Raw genomic sequence first — 21,599 nt, 5'->3', positions numbered from 1 at the left:
ATTCTACGCTCTCCTCTTTCTCCAGGTGTTGCTCATCTTTTCAGATGGTCTTGGGGGTGAAAGCAAAATGATGCTTGAAGATCAATCGGACAGGCTCAGGGAAGCAGGTAAACTTGAAATTGAAAATGTAAATAATGAAGCAGGGGATGTGCTGAACAAGTCTCTACCTACGCGGGTGCTCTGGAACTTGGGGTTTGCCTGGCCCCTTGAAGCAAATGCCACTGGTGCCCTGCCCAACCCCTCTTGACCACACAGGCATCCCCCAGATACTGCAAATGCCACAGTCAAGTGCTTCTATAGCCCGGTGCCTATGACTGACCTGACCAGTGACCTGATTCTTGGAGAGGAGGTTGGGGTTATAACGTATTCCACCTGATGGATGGAGGCAAGGGTAATTAATACAGAGGGCTATAGAAGCCCAGCACCCTTGCCTGAAGTATACAGCCTGTGCTCCAGAGTCCCTCGGGAATCAGACCAAGGCGAGGACTTCATGGAGACATCCTTGTCCACAACCTCCACTTCTCTTTGCTGCTTCTCTCTCTACCTCGGTAAGCCACGCACACACAGATTCCTCTCCCAGATGCAGCTTCTAGGGAACCTAAGACGCTTGCTGTCTCTGTCTGTGATGCTCCATTTCTGCTCCCAGCTCATCTGAAACTATGACATGGACAGGGGAGAAGCAGTGAGGAGTGCTTTTCAAAATCCATGACGCAGTCTTTCCCATGGAAAATCAGACACAATAGGAAGTGTCTTAGGGTCCCTAGAAGCTGCATCTGGGAGAGGAAACTGTGTGTGCGTGGCTTACCGAGATAGAGAAGCAGCAAAGAGAAGTGGAGGTTGTGGACGAGGGTGTGTTTCCATGAAGTCCTCACCTTGGTCTGATTCCCGAGGGACTCTGGAGCACAGGCTGTACACTTCAGGCAGGGGTGTTGGGCTTCTGTATCCCCCTGCATTAATTACCCTTGCCTCCATCCATGAATTCTCCAGGCCAGAATACTGGAGGAGGGTAGCCTTTCCCTTCCCCAGGGGATCTTCTCAACCCAAGGATCGAACGCATGTCTCCCATATTGCAGGCGGATTCTTTACCAGCTGAGCCATGAGGGAAGCCCAAGTGAAGTAGGTCAGAGAGAGAAAGACAAATATTTACGAAACAGATATAGACTCACAGACATAGAAGACAAACGTATGGTTATCAAAGGGGATAGTGGTGGGGCAGATAAATTAGGAGTTTGAGATTAACATATGCTCAAGTATGTATAAGACAGATGAACAGCAGGGACCTACTGTAGAGCGCAGATACTGACATATATTAGGCATCTTAGAATAACCTATGTGTATGTATATATATAACTGAATAACTTTGCTGTGCCCTTCAAACTAACACAACACTGTAAATTTTTTTACACAATACTTCAATTTTTAAAGTGGTGAGAAAAAGTATGTTACTAGCTACCTTTCTTAAAAATTGCTTTCAAATGCCCAAGAACTTCATTAGGACTGGTGGTGAGGTATCAAACACAGTCTTCTGCTAGTCTTTTTGTGTAAGATTTCTTAGATTTCGTGCTGAAGTCAGGAACCAGTGCCTCACATGTGTACAAAAGATGCAGGCAATGCTGCTCTTGGGTTCTTCAATGTCAAGAGCACTTCTTTCTCTTATTTCCCCCTCTTTCTGATTCTTTGAATCATGTTCACTGGAAGGAAATAGATGGGCTTTCCTTCTTTCGGGAGTGTGATTCCTTGGGTTTTATCACCACTTTTTTGCTGCCTAGGACTTGATGCTTTGCTGGTAGTGTCCCTAAATGAAACCACTCACGATGAGTTTTCCAGCTTCGAATTTGGAAAAGGGTTTGACTACAGGACTCACCTGACCATTGGAATGAAGGAACTGGGCAGTATGCTATCACAGTATCTGGTGAGTTGCTGAACAAAAACCCCACGTTATTTGAAATGCCCTGGGAGGTCTTCCCTGTGGTCCAGTGGTTAAGAATCCGCCTGCCAATGCAGGAGACGTGGGTTCCAGGAATATTCCATGCCTCAGGGCAACTAAGCCCGTGTGCCACAACTGCTGAAGCCTGGGTACCCAGAGCCTGTGCTCCACACACAGCAACATAGCCCCTGCTTGCTGCAACTAGGAAAGCCCTCGACAACGAAGACCTAGTGCAGTCAAAAATAAATAGATAAATCTTTTCAAAAAATGCCCTGGGAACAAGACTGGAATCTTGATGAGTATTCTCAAAGATTCCCTTGTTTGCCCTAAATTCAGTACATGGTCTTTAGCATATGAAAAAGTGTGACAGCCCAGAGCATTGGTTTTTGTTTCCCCATGACCTTTCACCCTTTGTCATCTCACCAAATGAAAGCTGAGGAAACTAAAAACCCAACCAACCCCTAATCAAATAATAATTAAACACACACACACACACACACACACAAAACCCCAGCAGTTTCTGCTGCAGAAATCCCAAGAAACAAGAGCCTGTCAACTAGGAACCAACCAGTGGTCATCTGTGTGGTGAGTGCCCCTTCTATAAATAGAGATCATTGAAGGTATGTTGCCCGTACAATTGCTAATCTGATGCTTTCTCTTCAAGGTTAAAAAAAAAACACACAAAAAAACCCTCTTATTATTTGCAGTCCCTCACCCAATGAGAGAGGATGGGCTGTAGGTGGTGAATTATGATTTGCGTCAGTTCAGTTCTTATGTGATGAATTTCCACACCACGGCTTCTCACTCAGTGTTTCTTTTTCCCAGGGGAACATTGCAGAGAGGACGTGTTGCTGTCAGTTTTGCAAATGCCCAGGGATTCCAGGACCTCAGGGGAGCCGAGGGCCACAAGCCTCCCAGGTACCATTCAGTTGTGACACTGCCGTACCTAATGGGCTTTGATTTGGTACAGATGGAACTGAGACTGAGTGGGTGGGTTTTCAGCCTTCACTTGATGCTGAGGTAATTACTTTGGGCCGTTCGTGTGACTTCTCTGGGGTACGAGCCCGATCAAAAAGGTTCACATTTAAAAAAAAAATATTTTATTGAAATATAGTTGATTTGCAATGTTGTGTTAATTTCTACTATACAGCTAAGTGATTCAATTATATACACACACATATATAGAGAGAAATAGATATACATTCAGTTATACATATATATATATACACACACACATTCTTTTTCCATAAGCCTATAATAAACCATTATGGTTTATTATAGGATATTCAGTATAGTTCCCTGTGCTCCACAGCAGGAACTTGTTTATCTATTTTATATATAGTAGTGTGTATCTGCTAATCTAAACTCCTAGCTGATTCCTCCCCTCCATCCCCTTTGGTAGCCATAGGTTTGTTTCCTATGTCTGCGAGTCTATTTTTGTTCTGTAAATGCATCCATTTGTATAATTTCTTAAATTCCACATACACATGATATCATAAGACACTTGTCTTTCTCTTTCTGGCTTACTTCACTTCATATGATGATCTCTAGGTCCACCCATGTGGTTGCAATTGGCATCATTTCATTCTTTTTATGGTTGAGTAATATTCCATGGTATAAATATACCACATCTTCTTTACCCACTTCTCTGTTGATGGACATTTGGGTTACTTCCATATCTCGGCTATTGTAAACAGTGCTGCTATTAACATTGGAGTGTGTGTCTTTTCAAATTAGAGTTTTTTTTTTCAGATATTTTCCCAAGAGTGGGATCACAGAATTGTATGACAACTCTATTTTTAGTTCTTTGAGGAACCTCCATACTGTTTCTATAGTGGCTGCACAAATTTTCATTCCTACCAACAGTATAGGAGGGTTCAGAAGACTCGCTTTTGATTCTACTATTAAGAATGACTCCTTTTTTTTTCTTATGTAGACTTTGGGGTATTGCTCCTTGGCTTTGCAATTTAGACTTTAGACAGTTTTAAAGGTGGCAAGAGGTGTTAGAAATGGTGGGGAAAGTTTTGCTTCATGAACACTGGGTCATGACTGAACTACAAAAAGAGTGTAGCTTTGCAGAGCCTTGCCTTTAAAAAATGAATTACACAGCAATAGCATAAATAAGTATATGTTATATAAATATATCACACACATATATATATACATACATATATATGTATATATATATATATCATGGTATTTTAATTCTGTGGAATGCTCTAAGGGAATGAAAATGAATGAACTACAACTACACATGACAACAGGTATAAATTTTATAAACACAATAATGGCCAAAAAAAAAAAAAAAGGCAAAACACAGAAAAGTGCATATGGTATGATAGATTTATAAAAAGTTTGAAAACAGGCAAAACTAACCTACAGTTATTCTATCCAGGGATGAATAATTAAGTAGTGAAGTATTTTTCAAAGACTTGGAAATATCATCATAAAAGCAAGCGTCTGTTCCCAGGGAAGGGATGGGGACTGCTTTGTGATTGGGGTAGCGGCTAAGTGTGGGTATCAGCCATGTCCTATTTCTTGGCCTGGGCAGTGGTTACACTGATATTCACTTCATAACAATTAAGTTGTACCTTTATAGTCTATTTACTTTTATGCACTTTTTCAAATACATTTTAGATCGCACAATGAAAAGGAGTCTGGTTTATTTGAAGGGCTTAAAAATGATTCTTGCTCAGGAGTCACACTGTCCATCCTTGTGAAAAGATAATTGATCTCAGCCTTTTTACTGACTTCTTGATGAAAGTGAAAGAGGAGAGTGAAAAAGTCGGCTTAAAGCTCAACATTCAGAAAACGAAGATCATGGCATCTGGTCCCATCACTTCATGGGAAATAGATGGGGAAACAGTGGAAACAGTGTCAGACTTTATTTTGGGGGGCTCCAAAATCACTGCAGATGGTGACTGCAGCCATGAAATTAAAAGACGCTTACTCTTTGGAAGGAAAGTTATGACCAACCTAGATAGCATATTCAAAAGCAGAGACATTCCTTTGCCAACAAAGGTCTGTTTAGTCAATTCTATGGTTTTTCCAGTAGTCATGTATGGATGTGAGAGTTGGACTGTGAAGAAAGCTGAGCACCGAAGAATTGATGCTTTTGAACTGTGGTGTTGGAGAAGACTCTTGAGAGTCCCTTGGACTGCAAGGAGATCCAACCAGTCCGTTCTAAAGGAGATCAGTCCTGGGTGTTCTTTGGAAGGAATGATGCTAAAGCTGAAACTCCAATACTTTGGCCACCTCATGTGAAGAGTTGACTCATTGGAAAAGACTCTGATGCTGGGAGGGATTGGGGGCAGGAGGAGAAGGGGACGACAGAGGATGAGATGGCTGGATGGCATCACCGACTCGATGGACGTGACTTTGAGTGAACTCTGGGAGTTGGTGATAGACAGGAAGGCCTGGCGTGCTGCGATTCATGGGGTTGCAAAGAGTTGGACACGACTGAGTGACTGAACTGAACTGAGTATATTTTTATGGAAATACAGTTGTTTTGCAATGATGTGTTCATTTCAGGCATACAGCATGGTGATTCATACACGTGTATGTGTATTGTTTTTCAATAACTCTTTTGCATTATAGATTATTACAAAATATTGAGTAGAGTTCCCAGTGTTATCCAGTAGGACCTTATTGTTTACCTATTTTATTCATAGAAGTGTGTATATATTAATCCCAAACTCCTAATTTATCCCTCCCCTGGACTTTTTACTGAGTTATGATGTTTTGTTTAGCACAGTTTCCTTTCTTATTATGTTGCTGGAGACTAGAATTCTATTCCAAGAGTGCAACCTCCCAGTGTACTGAGCAGACAGTGGGAATCTGTGTTAGAGGGTGAGGAAAGCAGACCTCAAGTGAGATCCTTGCCAAACATAAACCAGGAGACAATGAAACAAGAGAGGGAGAGAAGATAGCAGATTACAGCAGATAGAGCTGATAGGGAGAAGGCTCCTTCTTGTCCTCAAAAAAAAAAAAAGGAAGAAAGTAAAGTGATGTCTTTGGAAATGTTCTCAGTTTGCCTGCTGAAGGGGTCGTGGTGGACACTGCTATCCTCCATGCAACCCCCCAGGCACAGACCTGGCCCTGAAGGACGTGGGGGCTCCAAACCCAGCCTTCTGGAGACATCCGGAGGGCTGCCTCTGCAGAGAGCTTCAGAGCTGAGAGCCAGGACCAAAGCCAGCCCCAGCGCTTGTCCAGCTCTCCCCAAACTCACAGCCGCGCCTGCAAAACCACAGCTAGGCTGGAGGGAGGGACTTGCCTGAAATGCCTAATGTAACAGGTCTGAGTTGATGAAGGATGACTAAGATGGGTTTTTCTCTTTCCCCGCAGGGCTCTCCAGGTGTGAAAGGCAGCAGAGGACACAGGGGAGAGGAGGGAGAGCCTGTAAGTTTTGTGACTCGCCGCCCACCACACTCTTCCCTTTTCCATTAAAAAAGCTTTATTCTGCAGAAGGAATAGTGGGGTTTTGTTTATATGCCTTTTGAGTTTGAGGGGTGGGGTGGGTTGCTTCTTCCCCCTTCTCTTTGTCTGCGTCACGAGGCACTTGCTGAATCTACTTTTGGGGGAAGAAGGGAGCAGAGTCTCCTATGTTGTGCCCGGCACATTTTTGGCGGGTGGCAAGGAACTGGGCACCCTCCCTCTGCCCCCGTGTAGGGTGAAGGCTGAGCGGGTGTCTCTCTGGACCGGCAGCCCAGTGCTTCCAGTGTGGAAAGAGAAGCGGGCAAAGCACCCGCACATATGGTGTCACGGTCCTACGCTGCACAAGGCTTTTGAACGTCAGTCGTTGACTCCCAAACTGTAACTCTCTCTTGGTTTCATCAATTAAATTATAAAAATGGATTTGGAGGAATGGAAACCACTTGGGTAGCTCCACTGGGATGGGAAAGTTCAGGAGGTATCCAGTTGTCTGCATAGCAAGTTGTGAAAGCACAGCCTCCAGCGTCGGATGGCCCAAGGCTGACCTAGACGTGAAACCTTAATAAGAGATGTTAAGTTCTTGACCCTTGGTTTCCTGTCTGTCAACTTATAAATTTCTCTAAGACTATAGTTTACCCACCCTGTACCTGTGGAGGGGTTATGGAGCTGACTGAGCCAGTCAGGATTTGAGTGAGGGGAAGAGTGTCACCCACTGCCCGACTGTGAGCCTGCAGCTGGCTGAGTCCAAACAGCGGGGACATTTTGGTTCCTCTTATCACCTGCAATGTGGGAGACCTGCGTTCTATCCCTGGGTTTGGGGAGATCCCCTGGAGAAGGGAAAGGTTACCCACTCCAGTGTTCTGGCCTGGAGAATCCCGTGGACAGAGGAGCCTGGCTGGCCACAGTCCATGGAGTTGCAAAGAGTCAGACACAACTGAGCCACTTTCGTTCACTTTCACTTTCAGCAACCTGCGGCCATGGGTGAGGCCTCCTGCTTTTACTGCAAACAATCCTCATTAAAAAGAAAGAAAGCAAAGCAGTGAAAGGAAAATTGCCTCTCCTCTCACCTACCGGGAGGGAGAGAACTAAGTTCATTGCTAGTATTTATCCACACAGCAAACCACGAGCATCTTCTGTGCACCCAGATCTGAGCCAAGCCTCCAGGACACAATGGGGAAAGAGACAGTTGGGGATTCCAGCTCTCAGGAAACACAGTATTATTCTTTTCTTGCGACTCATTTTATTCTAGCCCTTGTGTGTGCATGCGTGCTAAGTTGCTTCAGTCGTGCCTGACTCTTTGCGACCCCATGGACTGTGGCCCACTAGGCTCCTCTGCTCATGGGATTCTCCAGGCAAGAATACTGGAGTGGGCAGCCTTTCCTTTCTCCCGGGATCTTCCCAACCCAGAGATTGAACCCAAATCTCCTGCATTTCAGGCAGATTCTTTACCATCTGAGTCACCAGGGAAGCCCATTCCAGCCCTTACCTGTATTTTAAATATTTCCGGGAGAAGCTGGACTAATGAGAGATGCACAGGCCACTGACCTTGGGTGCTCTTCCCTGTGTGGATGTTCTAATTTGGGGGTTCTTTAACTGGGGAGTCCTTCCTGTGAGCACTGGCTTGAGGCAGTGTCACTTCTGATCAGCTGCTTCTGCTCAGCTCCTGTCCCCTGGAACCAACTTGCTTCTCTGCCATGAGCATGGTGATTTTTCCAGGATGGTTGGGGCCTGGGCAAGATGTCAGGGCCAACATGTGTCAGGGGAACATTTGAAATGTGGCTGCAAGTGATGTGACTTCAGACCTTTGGCTGTGCTTTCTGTTGAGGGCAGGGAAGCAACTGAGCTCACGTCACATGTTAGTGTGGTCTCGGATCTGTACAGAAGCACTGAAGGGAAAATGTTTGAATCCAGGGGAAAAACAGACTTAACGAACCAGTGTGCAGGGGATTTTGCTTTAACTGGAGCTCAGAGTGCCCTGTTCTGGCTTCACTCTGGAAGAGTAAACAGCTGGCAGCTTTCTGGCAAAAGAATCACTATGGATATCTGTTTGGGTACCTTTCCCTAGGGAGCTCGAGGAGAAATTGGACCCCAAGGAAACAGAGGGAATGCAGGATGTCCAGGGCAGCCAGGTCAAAAGGTAAATGTTTCATTTTAAGTTCCCTATGGCATCTTCTGTCTCTCCTCCATTCCCTCTCTCTTCCATCCCTCCTCCCACTTTCCCTGTCTCTAATTATATGTTAGTTTCTTCCTCTGCAGATTAAGTCTCTTTAGTCATTTCAAGAAATTATAAGCATTAATTAAATTCCACCCATAACCTTTCTGTGGCTGTATAACCAAAAGTAACTAAAGGAATACACAGACACTCTTAATGGAAGCAGCCCCTTCCCACCCCAATAGGCTGTGAATCCACGTTCGGTCTTTGACATGCCAATGAGAGATATTTAATCTTTTACAGGGAGCCAGAGGATTTTCTGGATATAAGGTACGTGTGGTTACTTCTAAGTCAAATTTGACTTCCTTAATTTGCCCATTAGGTGGCAAAGATCTGCCTTGTCTGTCTTTCAGGGAGAACACGGAGATGATGGGATTGATGGACTGGATGGGGAAGAGGTAAGCCATTTTTCTTCAAGTGCCACAAAATCATCATCAGATCAATGTATCTCTTTAATGGGAATTTCGTTTGCTTTGTCTTCTTTCAGGGCTTTCATGGACTTCCTGGGAAAAAGGGAGAAAAAGGTGATCCAGGTTCTCAGGTAACACTTTTTCATACATCAAAGAAGGAGAATTTGGCATTAGAGGTAGTCTTAACTGTAGTGTGTCAGAGGTTGGGAGGAAGAAAGTGGACATCTGACTGGCATACAGTGAAGCCTATTACCACTGAATAGATGGTGCATCCCCATTTGGGGCAAGTGGGTAACTATGTGATTTTCAAGAATTTCCAAGCTAGAAAGATCCAAGGCTTGCAAGAACCTGTGAGCAAGAATCTTTTGCAAGATTGCAATCTGCTTGCAAGAATCTTTTCAGAAGTCTGCAAGTGAATCCATTTGCCCATCAGCAATTTGTTTTCTTTATTGCATCCAAAAAAAAAAAAAAAAAAAGCAAGAGAATGAGACAGAATTATTTTGGTGGACTTGATATAGCAAATCACAATTATATATATATATATATATATATACACATGTTTATTTATTTTCAGTTCACTTCAACACTCATTAATGTGTGCCTCTTTGGTTCCAAGCAGCTCTCCTTTTATGTTCTGATTCACTTATTTATTAAATACTTTGAATACCTGGCGTGCGTCAGGCACTGAGTTATGTACAGAAGACTCAGAGATTAACCAGACTGTCCTTGTCCTCAGGGATCCTTTGGTGTGGTTGGGAAGACAGAGATATCAGTAGCTAATGGAACGCAGGATGTGGTTGGGATCATGTTATAGGCGACTGTGTGGTCCCAGAGAACAGTGGGGAGGGAGTGCAGGAAATCTTTCTGGAGGAAATGATCCCTGAACTGAAGATGAATAGGAATTAGCAAGACGTGGAGAGGGGGCATTCCAGACAGAGGGAGCAGTTTTTTAAAATTTTAATTGGAGGCTAATTGCTTTACAATATTGTGGTGGTTTTTGCTATACACTGACATGACTCAGCCATGGTGTACATGCATCCCCCATCCTGAAGCCCCCTCACCTCCCTCCCCACTGCATCCCTCTGGGTTGTCCCAGGGCACTGGCTTTGAGTGGCCTGCTTCATGCATTGAACTTGCACTGGTCATCTGTTTCACATATGGCAATATACATGGTTCAGTGCTATTCTCTCAAATCATCTCACCCTCCCCTTCTCCCACAGAGTCCAAAAGTCTGTTCTCTTTTGCTGTCTTGCATATAAGGTCGTTGTTCCTGTATCAGTGCTTTTCTTTCTGACTTCACTCTGTATAGTAGGCTCCAATTTCATCCATCTCATTAGAACTAATTTAAATGTGTTCTTTTTAATGGCTGAGTAATATTCCACTGTGTATATGCACCACAACTTTCTTATCCATCCATTTAAGCAAAGACATGGAGGCTTGGGGGGGCCTGAAAGTTGTTCTGCCTGTTATGAGCGTTAGGGTTCAGATGGAGGGAGCTGGGGTTCAAAAGGAGTTGGGAAGAGCTGGGAAAGGCACTGGTGAGCCAAGGAGAAGCCGTCTGGATCACAATCATTGGGAATGTGGAGCCTTAAAAGATTTTAAGCAAGGAGGTCACAATCCAATTTGCATTTTTAGAACTATTGCATGACGGTAGCGTGGAGGATGTGTTGGGGATGACATAGATGCAAGGCAAAGATGAGAGGTGGATCTGTAGTAATCAGGGTGAGAAGTGCTGAAGCCTTCAAATGAAGCAACAGACAAAAGACACATTAAGGATGTAATAGGGTCCAGGCTGGAGTGAGGTCCTGGCGTGCAAAATTTACTGAAGCACTTATTCTCAGAGTGATGTAGAGTGGGTGCCTGCCCAAATGTTGTACCCTTGGTATCTTGTTTGTCTCACCGTGGCTCTGGCTCCAGGATGTCAGATTTATTCAAGTTAACTAAAATGAAAACTTCTGCTCTCCTGTCGTGTGCTTGACGGCCATCGATGGCCAGGGGCTAGGGTACTGGAGAGTGTGGATGGACAACCTCTCCATCTCTGCAGAAGGTTCTAGAGGGCGGTGCTAGACCATGAGAATTTTTACCTTTTCTCAGCCTCATTATAAATAGTCCTGACTGTAGGTTTCAAACTGGGCTTGGTTCTGCTTGAGAGGCTGAAAAGAATCTAGCTGGGAGAGAGGAATGTGAATCATTTTGTCTGATGGATTTTCTCCCCTACAGTCGCCACAACACTTGATATTTTAACACCCTCCTGCAAGCTAACTTGGAGCTCATTTTATTTATTTTTCTTTCAGGGCAGCCCAGGTTCCAGAGGCCCCCCTGGGGGATATGGGGACAAGGGTTTCCCAGGGGATCCTGTAAGTTTCTGGGGCCCAGATGGTCCTGAATTGTGTAGTTACTCCACATTTCCTGTCTTTTTTTCTCTTGTGTTTCCTCTCACTTGTAGGCAAACACATGACTTGGGAGGGGTGTAGTAGGTATTGACTGAGGCTTATTTGGTTGAGGTAAGCCTGCATATGGTCTGGGCTGATTATATATAAAAAACTCAGAGATGGGAACAAAAATGCCATCTTATTCATTTTCAGACTTTCAAGTTCCTTTGGGAACGAAATTTCCATAATTTTGCTTACTGAGTTTTCAATCCTGTAGATTCCCTCATGCAGACTCGATTACAGGGGAGTCTTGCTATGTCTTTGAGTGAGTGTCATGGGCCTGTCTGGATGGGTGCACTAGTGAAGCTGCCAGTATAGAGGAGGGAGAACCACTGTGAGCTCAGCAAGCACTCGTAACTCTTCATTTCTCACTAAGCCTCCTTCAGATTTACTTTCATCTTTAAAAAAAAAAATTGTGTTTCAAATATGGAGAATTTTCTCCCACCTTTCATTATTTAGCCCAGATTAGCTTAGTTCTTGAACATTGTACTATTTTGAGAAAATTTAAAAAAGGCTGATATTTCTTGATTCTAAAGTACTCTTTAAATCTTCCTCTAGGGTAATCCAGGACAAAGCAGTACCATCAAAGGACAAAAGGGCTCCAAAGGAGAACAAGGAAGACAAGTAATTGGATCTATTTAATGTATATGAGTTGATTAATTCTGTTATGGAGCTGAGGCTTTCTTAAAGCCTAAATTATTTAGTAAAATACATAACCCTTTTTTATAATTGAACAATCACTCCTAAGTTTAAGAGAGCCTTATTTTCTTAAAATCAGGCATGCCTGTAGTAGCTAACATCTCTATGGGGAAAATCATCACATTTCTGGCAGGTGATATTATTATATGGGGAAACTAGTCATAGCAATGCATGTTGCGATATCATTTTCCTCTTTAATACATGTATACCCAATAGGGTTAATATGCAGAAATATTCTGGCATGATGCATCTGTTCAGTTTAATGGTACTTGATGTTGTTATGCTGATGCCTTTGTCACTTCTTCAGAATCTTTTGCCTTATGATCTTGGGGGAACGATTTTCTTTCCAGGGTAGAACCGGGCAGAAAGGGACGCAAGGCAGTCCTAGCTCCAGAGGGAGCAGGGTAAGTATTTCCATGGACATTTATTGTCCCTCCTTATCACCTGAAGATGCCACAGAGGCATTCAGAATATGTGTCCCTGCAGTCAACTGATCCAAGAGTCCTATCTTGACACTGTTGTCATTTGGGGTCAAGATAGCTCAGTTGGTGAAGAATCCAACTGCAATGCAGGAGACTCCCGTTCTATTCCTGGGTTGGGAAAATCCACTGGAGAAGGGATAGGCTACCCACTCCAGTATTCTTGGGCTTCCCTTGTGGCTCAGCTGCTAAAGAACCCACCTGCAATGTGGGAGACATGGGTTTGATCCCTGGGCTGGGAAGATACCCTGGAGAAGGGAAAGGCTACCCACTCCAGTATTCTGGCCTGGAGAATTCCATGGACTGTATAGTCCTTGGGCTCGCAAAGAGTTGGACATGACTGAGCAACTTTCACTTTCACAATTCTTTGTTTTGAGGGGCTTTCCTATGCATTATATGATATTTTGCAGCATCCCTGGTCTCTACACACTAGAGATCAGTAGCACCCACTTTCCTGAGTTGTGGCATCCAAAAATGTCTGCAGATCTTGCCAGATTTCAGTCGAGAATCATTATGGGCGGCAAATTGCTCCTGGTTGAGAAACATTGTGATGGTGTGTTTTCCCCTTTCCACCTTCTGGAAGCTTTTAAATGCCTTTGGAGAGAGCCAATGATTTTCATATAAAAATCCTCCTCCAGTAGCTCAGCATCTTTGAGCTTTTTAAAGAACATTAAGAAATATATATCTTCCCTGGTCGCTCAGAAGGTAAGGAATCTACCTGCAGTGCAGGAGATCCGGTTCAGTCCCTAGGTCAGAAAGACCCCCTGGAGAAGGAAATGGCAACCCACTCCAATATTCTTGCCTGGGATAATCCCATGGACAGAAGAGCCTGGCTGGCTACAGTCCATGGGGTCGCAAAGAGTCGGACATGACTGAGCGACTAACACTCAGATATACTCTCTTCCTCTTCGTATATCACCAGTGGGAAAGATACATCACAGATAATAATAAATTCTTCCTGAATAAACCAGAACATTGGCGATTAGGGCTGAGCCAGTGGCAACCTTGAGATGCTGCGCACATTCCGTGTGAGATCAAGCTGAAGACAGAAATGTTGGATCTCCCCTTCTTTTTAAAGAACAGCCAAGAAACCACTTTCCCTTTGTGGACTACTGAAATCAGAGAGTATGTTTATAATGTATTAGAAACCCACTCATCATGCACTCAGACAGAGATAGTAAAAAGAAATGACGTACAATATCCTAGATTTGGTCCTGGGTTTTGGTCAAGGGAATACTGGAAACACTTGGCTTCCTTTTCTGTTATAAATTTGGAATCTTCCTGCCACTTTGAAAGCTGTGGCTTTTGCCTCTCTCTCTGGGAGAGATAACGGGTGAATGTTTTAATTCCTCCTGCCTTTGTTTATCTTGACTCAGTTCTTAAGGGAAAAGGTCTCCTGCTGGATGACTTAGGCCTCCCAATGCTACTAGTGAAATTCTTTGGGACGTTGCCCTCCTCTCCACACAAGATAATTGAAATTAATCAGAGGAAGCAGGAGATCAGCAAGATGAACCAAATGCTATAAATCTTAAAGATAAACATGTAGTTTTGTTGGTTTGAAACAGCTTTATAGCAGTCACCATCAATCAGCACCTTTTAAAAAAAGAGGTGGTGGAGCCAGTTAAAGGATTACTACTTGGACAAACCAACCATTGACTTTAAGTCACTGCATAGACAGGCGGCTCAGCTTGTTTCTGCCATCCTCACCTACTTCCCCGCCCATCTCCTCCTCTAACCTCTTTCCTCTTGAATTAAACAAGGCAACATGGATGGATATAAAGCAGTGGCTTTTCTACTTCTCTTTCACCTTTCCAGTGAAGGCTAGAATTCCCTCTGATGGTCAGAGGATCTTAAATGGATGACAAATGCTAAAAACACAAGCAAACCTAAGACATCTCTTGGATGACACAATTTCAATCTATTTAAATTGAATTGCTGCCCCAGCTCTTGAGAAAGCAATGGATCTGTGTACTAAGAACCAGACCATTTGAAAACATGTTCCAGGCCCATTTGGGGGCTTCCCTGGTGGCTCAGATAGTAAAGAATCTGCCTGCAATGCAGGAGGCCTGGGTTCAATCCCTGAGTCAGGAAGATCCCCTGGAGAAGGAAATGGCAACCCACTCCAGTATTCTTGCCTGGAGAATTCCATGCACAGAGGAGCCTGGTGGACTATAGTCCATGGGGTTACAAAGAGTTGGACATGCCTGAGTGACTAACACATTTTTCTTCCAGGCCCATTGCCTTTGGCCCATCAGGCACAAGGAATGCTTATAGATAATAGTATTTATACTTCTAGAGCACCTAATTTGTGCCTGGTCCAGTTCAAGTCATTTTCAAATATTAATTTGTTTAATCCTCGTAACAAATCTATCAGGTAGAAATTATGATTATAGCCATTTTACAGATGAGAAAAAGCAAGAGACCCTGGACAAACTGGCCAGGATTAGAACAGGTAGTGAATGTCGGAGCTGGGGTTTGAACCAGGTTGTCTCACTCCTAACCAGCCAGGCTCAGGTTCATTGTGCAATTGCTCTGTGCCACCCAGGCTTCAAAGAGCAAGGCTGAGCTCACAGCCATCTGACTTCTGAAGACACATCCCTAACTATTGTGCTGCACTGTCTGAATACAGAAGGAATGCTATTTTATCCTTGCTTTTTAATGGAGACAGAATTACGACATCATGAAAGAGTGACTTCAAACTTTATTTACTGTTCTTCTCCACTTTCAACTGTCAAGAGTTCTGTGAGTCACATCAAACAGCTGACAGATTACAAAGGGCAGCTTCTCTCAATGGGTATTTGCACTTTATAAGCAAAGAGTACCTAAATCAAGTACTCTAATCGTGGAGGAATTCTAATCGTTAGCCAACCCGGTGGAGGGGATATTTGGTCAGGTGGTTTATTCTAAGAAGATTCAGGAGCTGGGCAGTTGAAAGAAACAGCTGTTCTGCAATCGTTTCATGGCTACCTTTCCAAATGAATGTAGGAAAAAAAAATATTTTTAAGTATTTGTTTTGGACATGAAGTAATCATAGTTTTTTATCACGACACAAAGTAGATTGATAGGTGAGATGTCCCTCTGGAACTCAGTGAGGCAGAGCTGGGAGGTGAGCGGTGAGGACAGACCTCATCATAGCTTTTCAGGAAAAAAGTTAGGATCTGGGGCTTGGATATCTTCTTCTGGCTTAGCCACCCTCTGGAAAGCAGAGATAGCCACTAGGTGGAGAGCCTGCCCTGGCAACGTGAAGTTGCTTCTGGAGACGTGCAGCTGGATTTTGGCTTCAGGCCAGCTTTTCTCTGACGACCCTGATGGTGGCATTGTACCAGCACATGGACCCCACTGGCCATGTCCCTCTTGGAGAATTCCATGGAGTCTAACCCCTTGGGCCCATGAGGGGCACTGTGTGTCATGATGTTTCACTCTCCCCTAAGATATGATCAGGGGCTGGGACAGAGAGCAGAGGATATGGCACAGCTTGTGCTCAGGCAGGAAACCCCTGATCAGCAGAAAGTACTTTGTGGGATTTGCCGGAGTGGGTGGGCATCAGACAGGTGCTCTGGGATGATCTGATTCTCCAAACAGCCTCCCAGATAGTTGCCAGGGTTGTCAGCCTAGAGCTGAGTCTGTAATGACTTTTAGATTGGTTTGCAATCAATCCCCCAAATGTTAGTTAGTAATTAAGTGCCTGGTGTGTAAGCTTGTCTTTGGAGAGTGGCTCGGGGAAGTCATTTCTACAAGCTGCCTGTTACTCTGTCTGTCAAGAGCAAGAGAAGTCGGATTGCCTCTAAGTAGTCTCCATCTAGACACCCACTCACTAACCCTCTGTCTTTTCTGATCCAGGGAAGAGAAGGCCAGAGGGGAGTCCAGGGTGCCTTGGTGAGTAGCCTTTCTCTCCTGTCCTCTATGGGAGGTGGGGCCAATGAGTTAGCATTTGATAAGGGTGCTGCAGGAAGTGCAGAGCACTGGATATGGGCCTTCCCAACTGGTGGATCCAGTGTCCATCAATTAGGCTGCCAGACATAGGACAGACCTAGAGTAAGGCAAGCCTCCTTCATGAACACCTCAGAGACAGCGGACCTGCACAGTTCTGCAGACTCTGCTGTTCACACACCCTGGGCTTCGACTGCAAGACAGTGAAATTCTGTTTTAGAGTAAGCAATGGCCCGGAATTCAATCCTTAGACAGCATGGAAGAGTACAATCCTAGGCCAAGAGGGGCACGATCCAAGTTAGACAAGACAGTTTCAGGTACCATGCCGTGGAGCACTAGTACTATGAAGGGAAAACCTATGTGGAAACTGTGTGAAGAGAATCTTAACCCTGAGAACTCATCCATCAGGGGGAACCGGGCACACCTGGACCTCAAGGTGAATCAGGAGCTGAAGGATTGCAAGGATCACAGGTGTGTTGGAATATTTATAATACTGATAATAATGCTGCTATTCTGATGGGAAGATGTAGTTCTGTATAAAAATAAAGTTGCCCCTGCCCTTCTTGGTACATGTCTCAGGGATTCTGCATTTCCCTTTGCAGGTAGATGGCTTTGCCCCATTTCTGCAGCTCACTGATGAGGAAAGCTTGCTCTTGTGTGTACCTGGCATCGTGTCTGCATTTTAATCATAATGAATTATTGAGACCTTAATACTTTGTCACTAATCAGTATCCGGATCAACAAATTGGTTTTACTTAAGTGAGATCCTGAACACAGACTCCCATAAAGGAAAGTTAGAAATTGGCAACTGTTACTCACCTCTTCTGAAGCTAGCTCTACAGGAGGTGACAGTGCTTCCAGAATATCACTGATAGGGCTCCATTTGAGGCATCTGCATTTTCTCTTAGTCACATCATTAGTGAGATGGGCATTGGAGTTGCGACATCTCTTTCTTTTCCATGTCAGAAATATGCCAGGGTCACCCAAGAGAGTGGCTTTAGCACAAGGGGAGTTGGTCACCTTGCTATTCTTTGGAACTCTGCATTCAAACGAGTATATCTTTCTTTTTCTCCTTTGCCTTTTGCTTCTCTTCTTTCTCAGCTATTTGTAAGGCCTCCTCTGACAACCATTTTGCCTTTTTGCATTTCTTTTGCTTGGGTATGGTCTTGATCACTGCCTCCTGTATAATGTCGTGAACCTAGACGATCATTCACCTAGAGCCAGACATCCTGGAATGCAAAATCAATTGGGCCTTAGGAAGCATCACTACGAACAAAGCCAGTGGAAGTGATGGAATTCCAGTTGAGTTATTTCAAATCCTAAAAGATGATGCAGTGAAAGTGCTGCACTCAATATGCCAGCAAATTTGGAAAACTCTGTAGTGGCCACAGGACTGGAAAAGATCAGTTTTCATTCCAATCCCAAAGAAGAGCAATGCCAAAGAATGTTCAAACTACTGTACAATTGCATTCATCTCACATGCTAGTAAAATAATGCTCACAATTCTCCAAGCCAGACTACAACAGTACATGAACCGTGAACTTCCAGATGTTCAAGATGGATTTAGAAAAGGCAGAGGAACCAGAGATGAAATTGCCAACATCTGTTGAATCATAGAAAAAGCAAGAAATTTCCAGGAAAAAAGTATACTTCTGCTTTATTGATTATGCCGAAGCCTTTGATTATATAGATTACAATACAGTATGGAAAATTCTGAAGGAGATGGGAATATCAGACCACCTTACCTGTCTCCTGAGAAATGTGTATGCAGGTCAAGAAGCAACAGTTAGAACTGGACATGGAACAACTGACTGGTTCCAAACAGGGAAAAGTACATCAAGGCTGTATATTGTCACCCTGCTTATTTAACTTATATGCAGAATACATCATGCAAAATGCCAGGCTGGATGAAGTGCAAGCTGGAATCAATATTGCCAGGAGAAATATCAATAACATCAGATACGCAGATAATATCACCCTTAAGGCTGAAAGTGAAGACGAACTAAAGAACCTCTTGATGAAAGAGGAGAGTGAAAAAGCTGGTTTAAAACTCAACACTCAGAAAACTAAGATCATGGCATCTGGTCCCATCACTTCATGGCAAATAGATGGGGAAACAGTGGAAACGGTGGATGACTTTATTTTCCTGGGCTTCAAAATCACTGCAGACTGTGATTGCAGCCATGAAATTAAAAGACACTTGCTCCTTGAAGGAAAAGCTATGACCAACCTAGAAAGCATATTAAAAAGCAGAAACATTACTTTGATGACAAAGGTCTGTCTAGTCAAAGCTATGGTCTTTCCAGTAGTCATGTATAGATGTGAGAGTTGGACTATAAAGAATGCTGAGTGCTGGAGAATTGATGCTTTTGAACTGTGGTGTTGGTTAAGACTCTTGAGAGTCCCTTGGACCACAAGGACATCCAACCAGTCTATCCTAAAGGAAATCAGTCCTGAATATTCATTGGAAGAACTGATGCTGAAGCTGAAACTTCAATACTTTGGCCACCTGATGAGAAGAACTGACTCACTGGAAAAGACCCTGATGCTGGGAAAGATTGAAGTCAGGAGGAGAAGGGGACAACAGAGGATGAGATGGTTGGATGGCATCATCGACTCAATGGATGTATTTGAGCCAAGCTCCGGGAGTTGGTGATGGACAGGGAGGCCTGGCGTGCTGCAGTCCATGGGGTTGCAAAGAGCCGGACATGACAGCCAGCCTCAGTGCATCCCCAGCCTTTGTCGGGAGAGGAGTGATGTTACCTCAGCCCCTCCAGGGTTCTATGATGCTCAGGCTGTGAACCAAGGTGGGCCAGGGGCTCTGACCACCATTTGCCCTGAGAAGCCAAACATCTTGGCTCAGAACAGCTGCTGTTCTGGTGATGAGAAGCTGCACCAGCACCGCCAGTTTCCCCTTCCGTGCGAGAGAACCATATGAGAACCAAGCAATTGATGGGAAGTACAGCAGAAAATATGTTTTAATTCCTCTGATAGAGATCTGCTGTGAAAATGTCCTTTTGTGCTAACTCAGAACAACTTGCTTTCTCTTTTACACATTGAGGTACTTTGGCCCAATAACTTGCCACATTAAAGGAGTCCATCTGCCTATTGTTTGTGTCTCGCTTCCTTCTTCTGTGGGTTTTATTTCCTCTTTAAGTCTCTTTTCCATTTCTACCCCTTACAGAGGGATAAGGTCTTATACCCAGGCAGGGAATTTCTTCATAAAAGCTGCTCCACTGAGTCTGGACCTCCCAGCACCTTCTCTTCCGAGACAAGCTTAATCATGGTGTTAAACTGCTTGAAGGGCTGGACTGGTGCTTTTCCATGCGTGTCTTTCAAGAGCAGCAGCAAAGAAAGTCACTTTTCATTGACTTCATTGCATTTTGTTTCTTTTTTTACCACCAAAGGGAGCCAGTGGACCTCCGGGCGGGAAAGGAGAGAAGGGAAGCGAGGGACGCAAAGGACCTCAGGTGCGTGACTAAGGTGGTCTTGTCAGTGGCCTGCAACCTTCCTTCTCCTCTTGCTTCAAAAACATCTTCGCCCAGAGATTATTTTATATTATCTAGATGTGGAGTCTTTCACTTGAGGATTCACTTGGGACAAAATGGGGAAAAAGTACTTAGCACAGCTCAGATCCCTTGTTCATTCCCCCTTCTTCTTCCCTGGGGTTGATTCGGAAAGCACAGACCTACTTCATCTGCCTGAAGTAAGCCTTTAGGAGAATGCACATCACGCTAACTCAGGAACATTTAAAAACCTGATACATTATTCAGGCTTTTCTAACTTTTGAAAATTATCTGTGCCATGCCTGTCTCCATTGACAAGAGATATTTGAAACTGACTCTACCAAGATCGCTTGCTACCCCAATTTATTTGATTCCAAAGTTCAGCTTTGAATTCATTCCCTGAAGATACTTGGTTCCTGAGTTTCTGATGGTGAATAATGAGAGTGTGTATGAGAAGAGATTCATATGAAAAACGTTCTGAATCTGTTCACTTTTTCAGTGCAGATGGTGAGAGTCTAGAAGGCAAGGGTACCTGTGTTTGCTTAGTGATCTTCCCACCGTGTTTGTGAGAGACCTTTTGGCCCCCTTTGCAGGTTCAGGACACATTCAGCATCCTTTTCACACACGTGGGTGGCGCAGAGCACAAAAGTGACAAGGACAGCACCATGTCTTGTTCTAGCAAGATCAGTTCGTTACAAAGTTGCCACATTCAGAAATAACGTGTGTTGTGTCTGGGGTGCCCTTTTCATTTCTCACTAAGGCCCCATCTGGACTAGCCACATCCGTGTAAATGAAGACTTGGGCTCCTTTAACCAGGACTGAAGCCCAAGGCGTCTGGTTTCAGGTTGGGTCTCTTCTTAAGCAAGTATCAAGAAGTCGGTAGAAATGACACAAAGAAAAGCCAATCTGTTCTGACGGATTTTATATGAGTTGTTGCCGTGCCAACATCCGTGTTTCCTGTTTTCTTTCAGGGCGCTCCTGGACCAGCGGGAGACAAAGGGAGTGTTGGAAGGCCTGGTCCTTTGGGGAAAAAGGTAAATTCCTACAGGTTTCAAATGCTGAGAGAAGGGGAGCCCCATTTTTTTGATTTTCATGTTAATTCTTCACATGATCCAGGCACCATCAATCAATCACCTGTTTTCTGCAATAGATTCTTTTCCTTCCTCTGTGAAATCGCCTCATTTCACTAGGAGAGACACGGTTTATTCACCTATCATAAAGCAACTCTCATAAACTCCACTCCCCGGTTTTCTGAATGCATCAAGGCACTTGTGGCAGAGTCGGCCAGGGACAAGGGGGATGTCAGAACTCAAATCTGTTCATGCATGCTGTCCTCTGTCTAACTCAGCCTGCCTTCTTGGAAGTGTCCTTCCTGGAAATCCCTAGAGAACAGACCACTGGCCTGTTCAGTATCTCACTCCCCTGCTCAAAACCTTTCAGAGGCTCCTCCTCCAGGGCAGCTTCACGGGCCTGATATCCATTCAGTCATACAGGGGGCCTCACTTTGAAGGCACTGTGCTTGACTTCATGCTCCGCTTTCACCGTCTGGAAGGTCTTTGCATTTGGGCTAAGG

General features: G+C 44.2%; 1 protein-coding gene across 1 annotated transcript in view; it reads left to right on the top strand.

Moving 5' to 3' along the window:
• The window catches only part of COL6A5 (collagen type VI alpha 5 chain), a 159,908-nt gene that overhangs the window by 60,417 nt on the left and 77,892 nt on the right, over positions 1 to 21,599 (top strand). The window contains exons 10-24 of the mRNA XM_061424880.1: positions 26 to 107; positions 1,770 to 1,912; positions 2,753 to 2,845; positions 6,272 to 6,325; positions 8,424 to 8,495; positions 8,814 to 8,840; positions 8,924 to 8,968; positions 9,058 to 9,111; positions 11,275 to 11,337; positions 11,971 to 12,036; positions 12,462 to 12,515; positions 16,431 to 16,466; positions 16,929 to 16,991; positions 19,928 to 19,990; positions 20,998 to 21,060. Of these exons, the coding sequence (XP_061280864.1) occupies positions 26 to 107; positions 1,770 to 1,912; positions 2,753 to 2,845; positions 6,272 to 6,325; positions 8,424 to 8,495; positions 8,814 to 8,840; positions 8,924 to 8,968; positions 9,058 to 9,111; positions 11,275 to 11,337; positions 11,971 to 12,036; positions 12,462 to 12,515; positions 16,431 to 16,466; positions 16,929 to 16,991; positions 19,928 to 19,990; positions 20,998 to 21,060 (978 nt within the window). The remainder of the gene's footprint in view (positions 1 to 25; positions 108 to 1,769; positions 1,913 to 2,752; positions 2,846 to 6,271; positions 6,326 to 8,423; positions 8,496 to 8,813; positions 8,841 to 8,923; positions 8,969 to 9,057; positions 9,112 to 11,274; positions 11,338 to 11,970; positions 12,037 to 12,461; positions 12,516 to 16,430; positions 16,467 to 16,928; positions 16,992 to 19,927; positions 19,991 to 20,997; positions 21,061 to 21,599) is intronic.

This window comes from Bos javanicus, chromosome 1, assembly GCF_032452875.1.
Source record: "Bos javanicus breed banteng chromosome 1, ARS-OSU_banteng_1.0, whole genome shotgun sequence".
In the NCBI taxonomy this organism is placed as follows: domain Eukaryota; kingdom Metazoa; phylum Chordata; class Mammalia; order Artiodactyla; family Bovidae; genus Bos; species Bos javanicus.
This window is presented reverse-complemented; position numbering and strand designations above follow the sequence as displayed.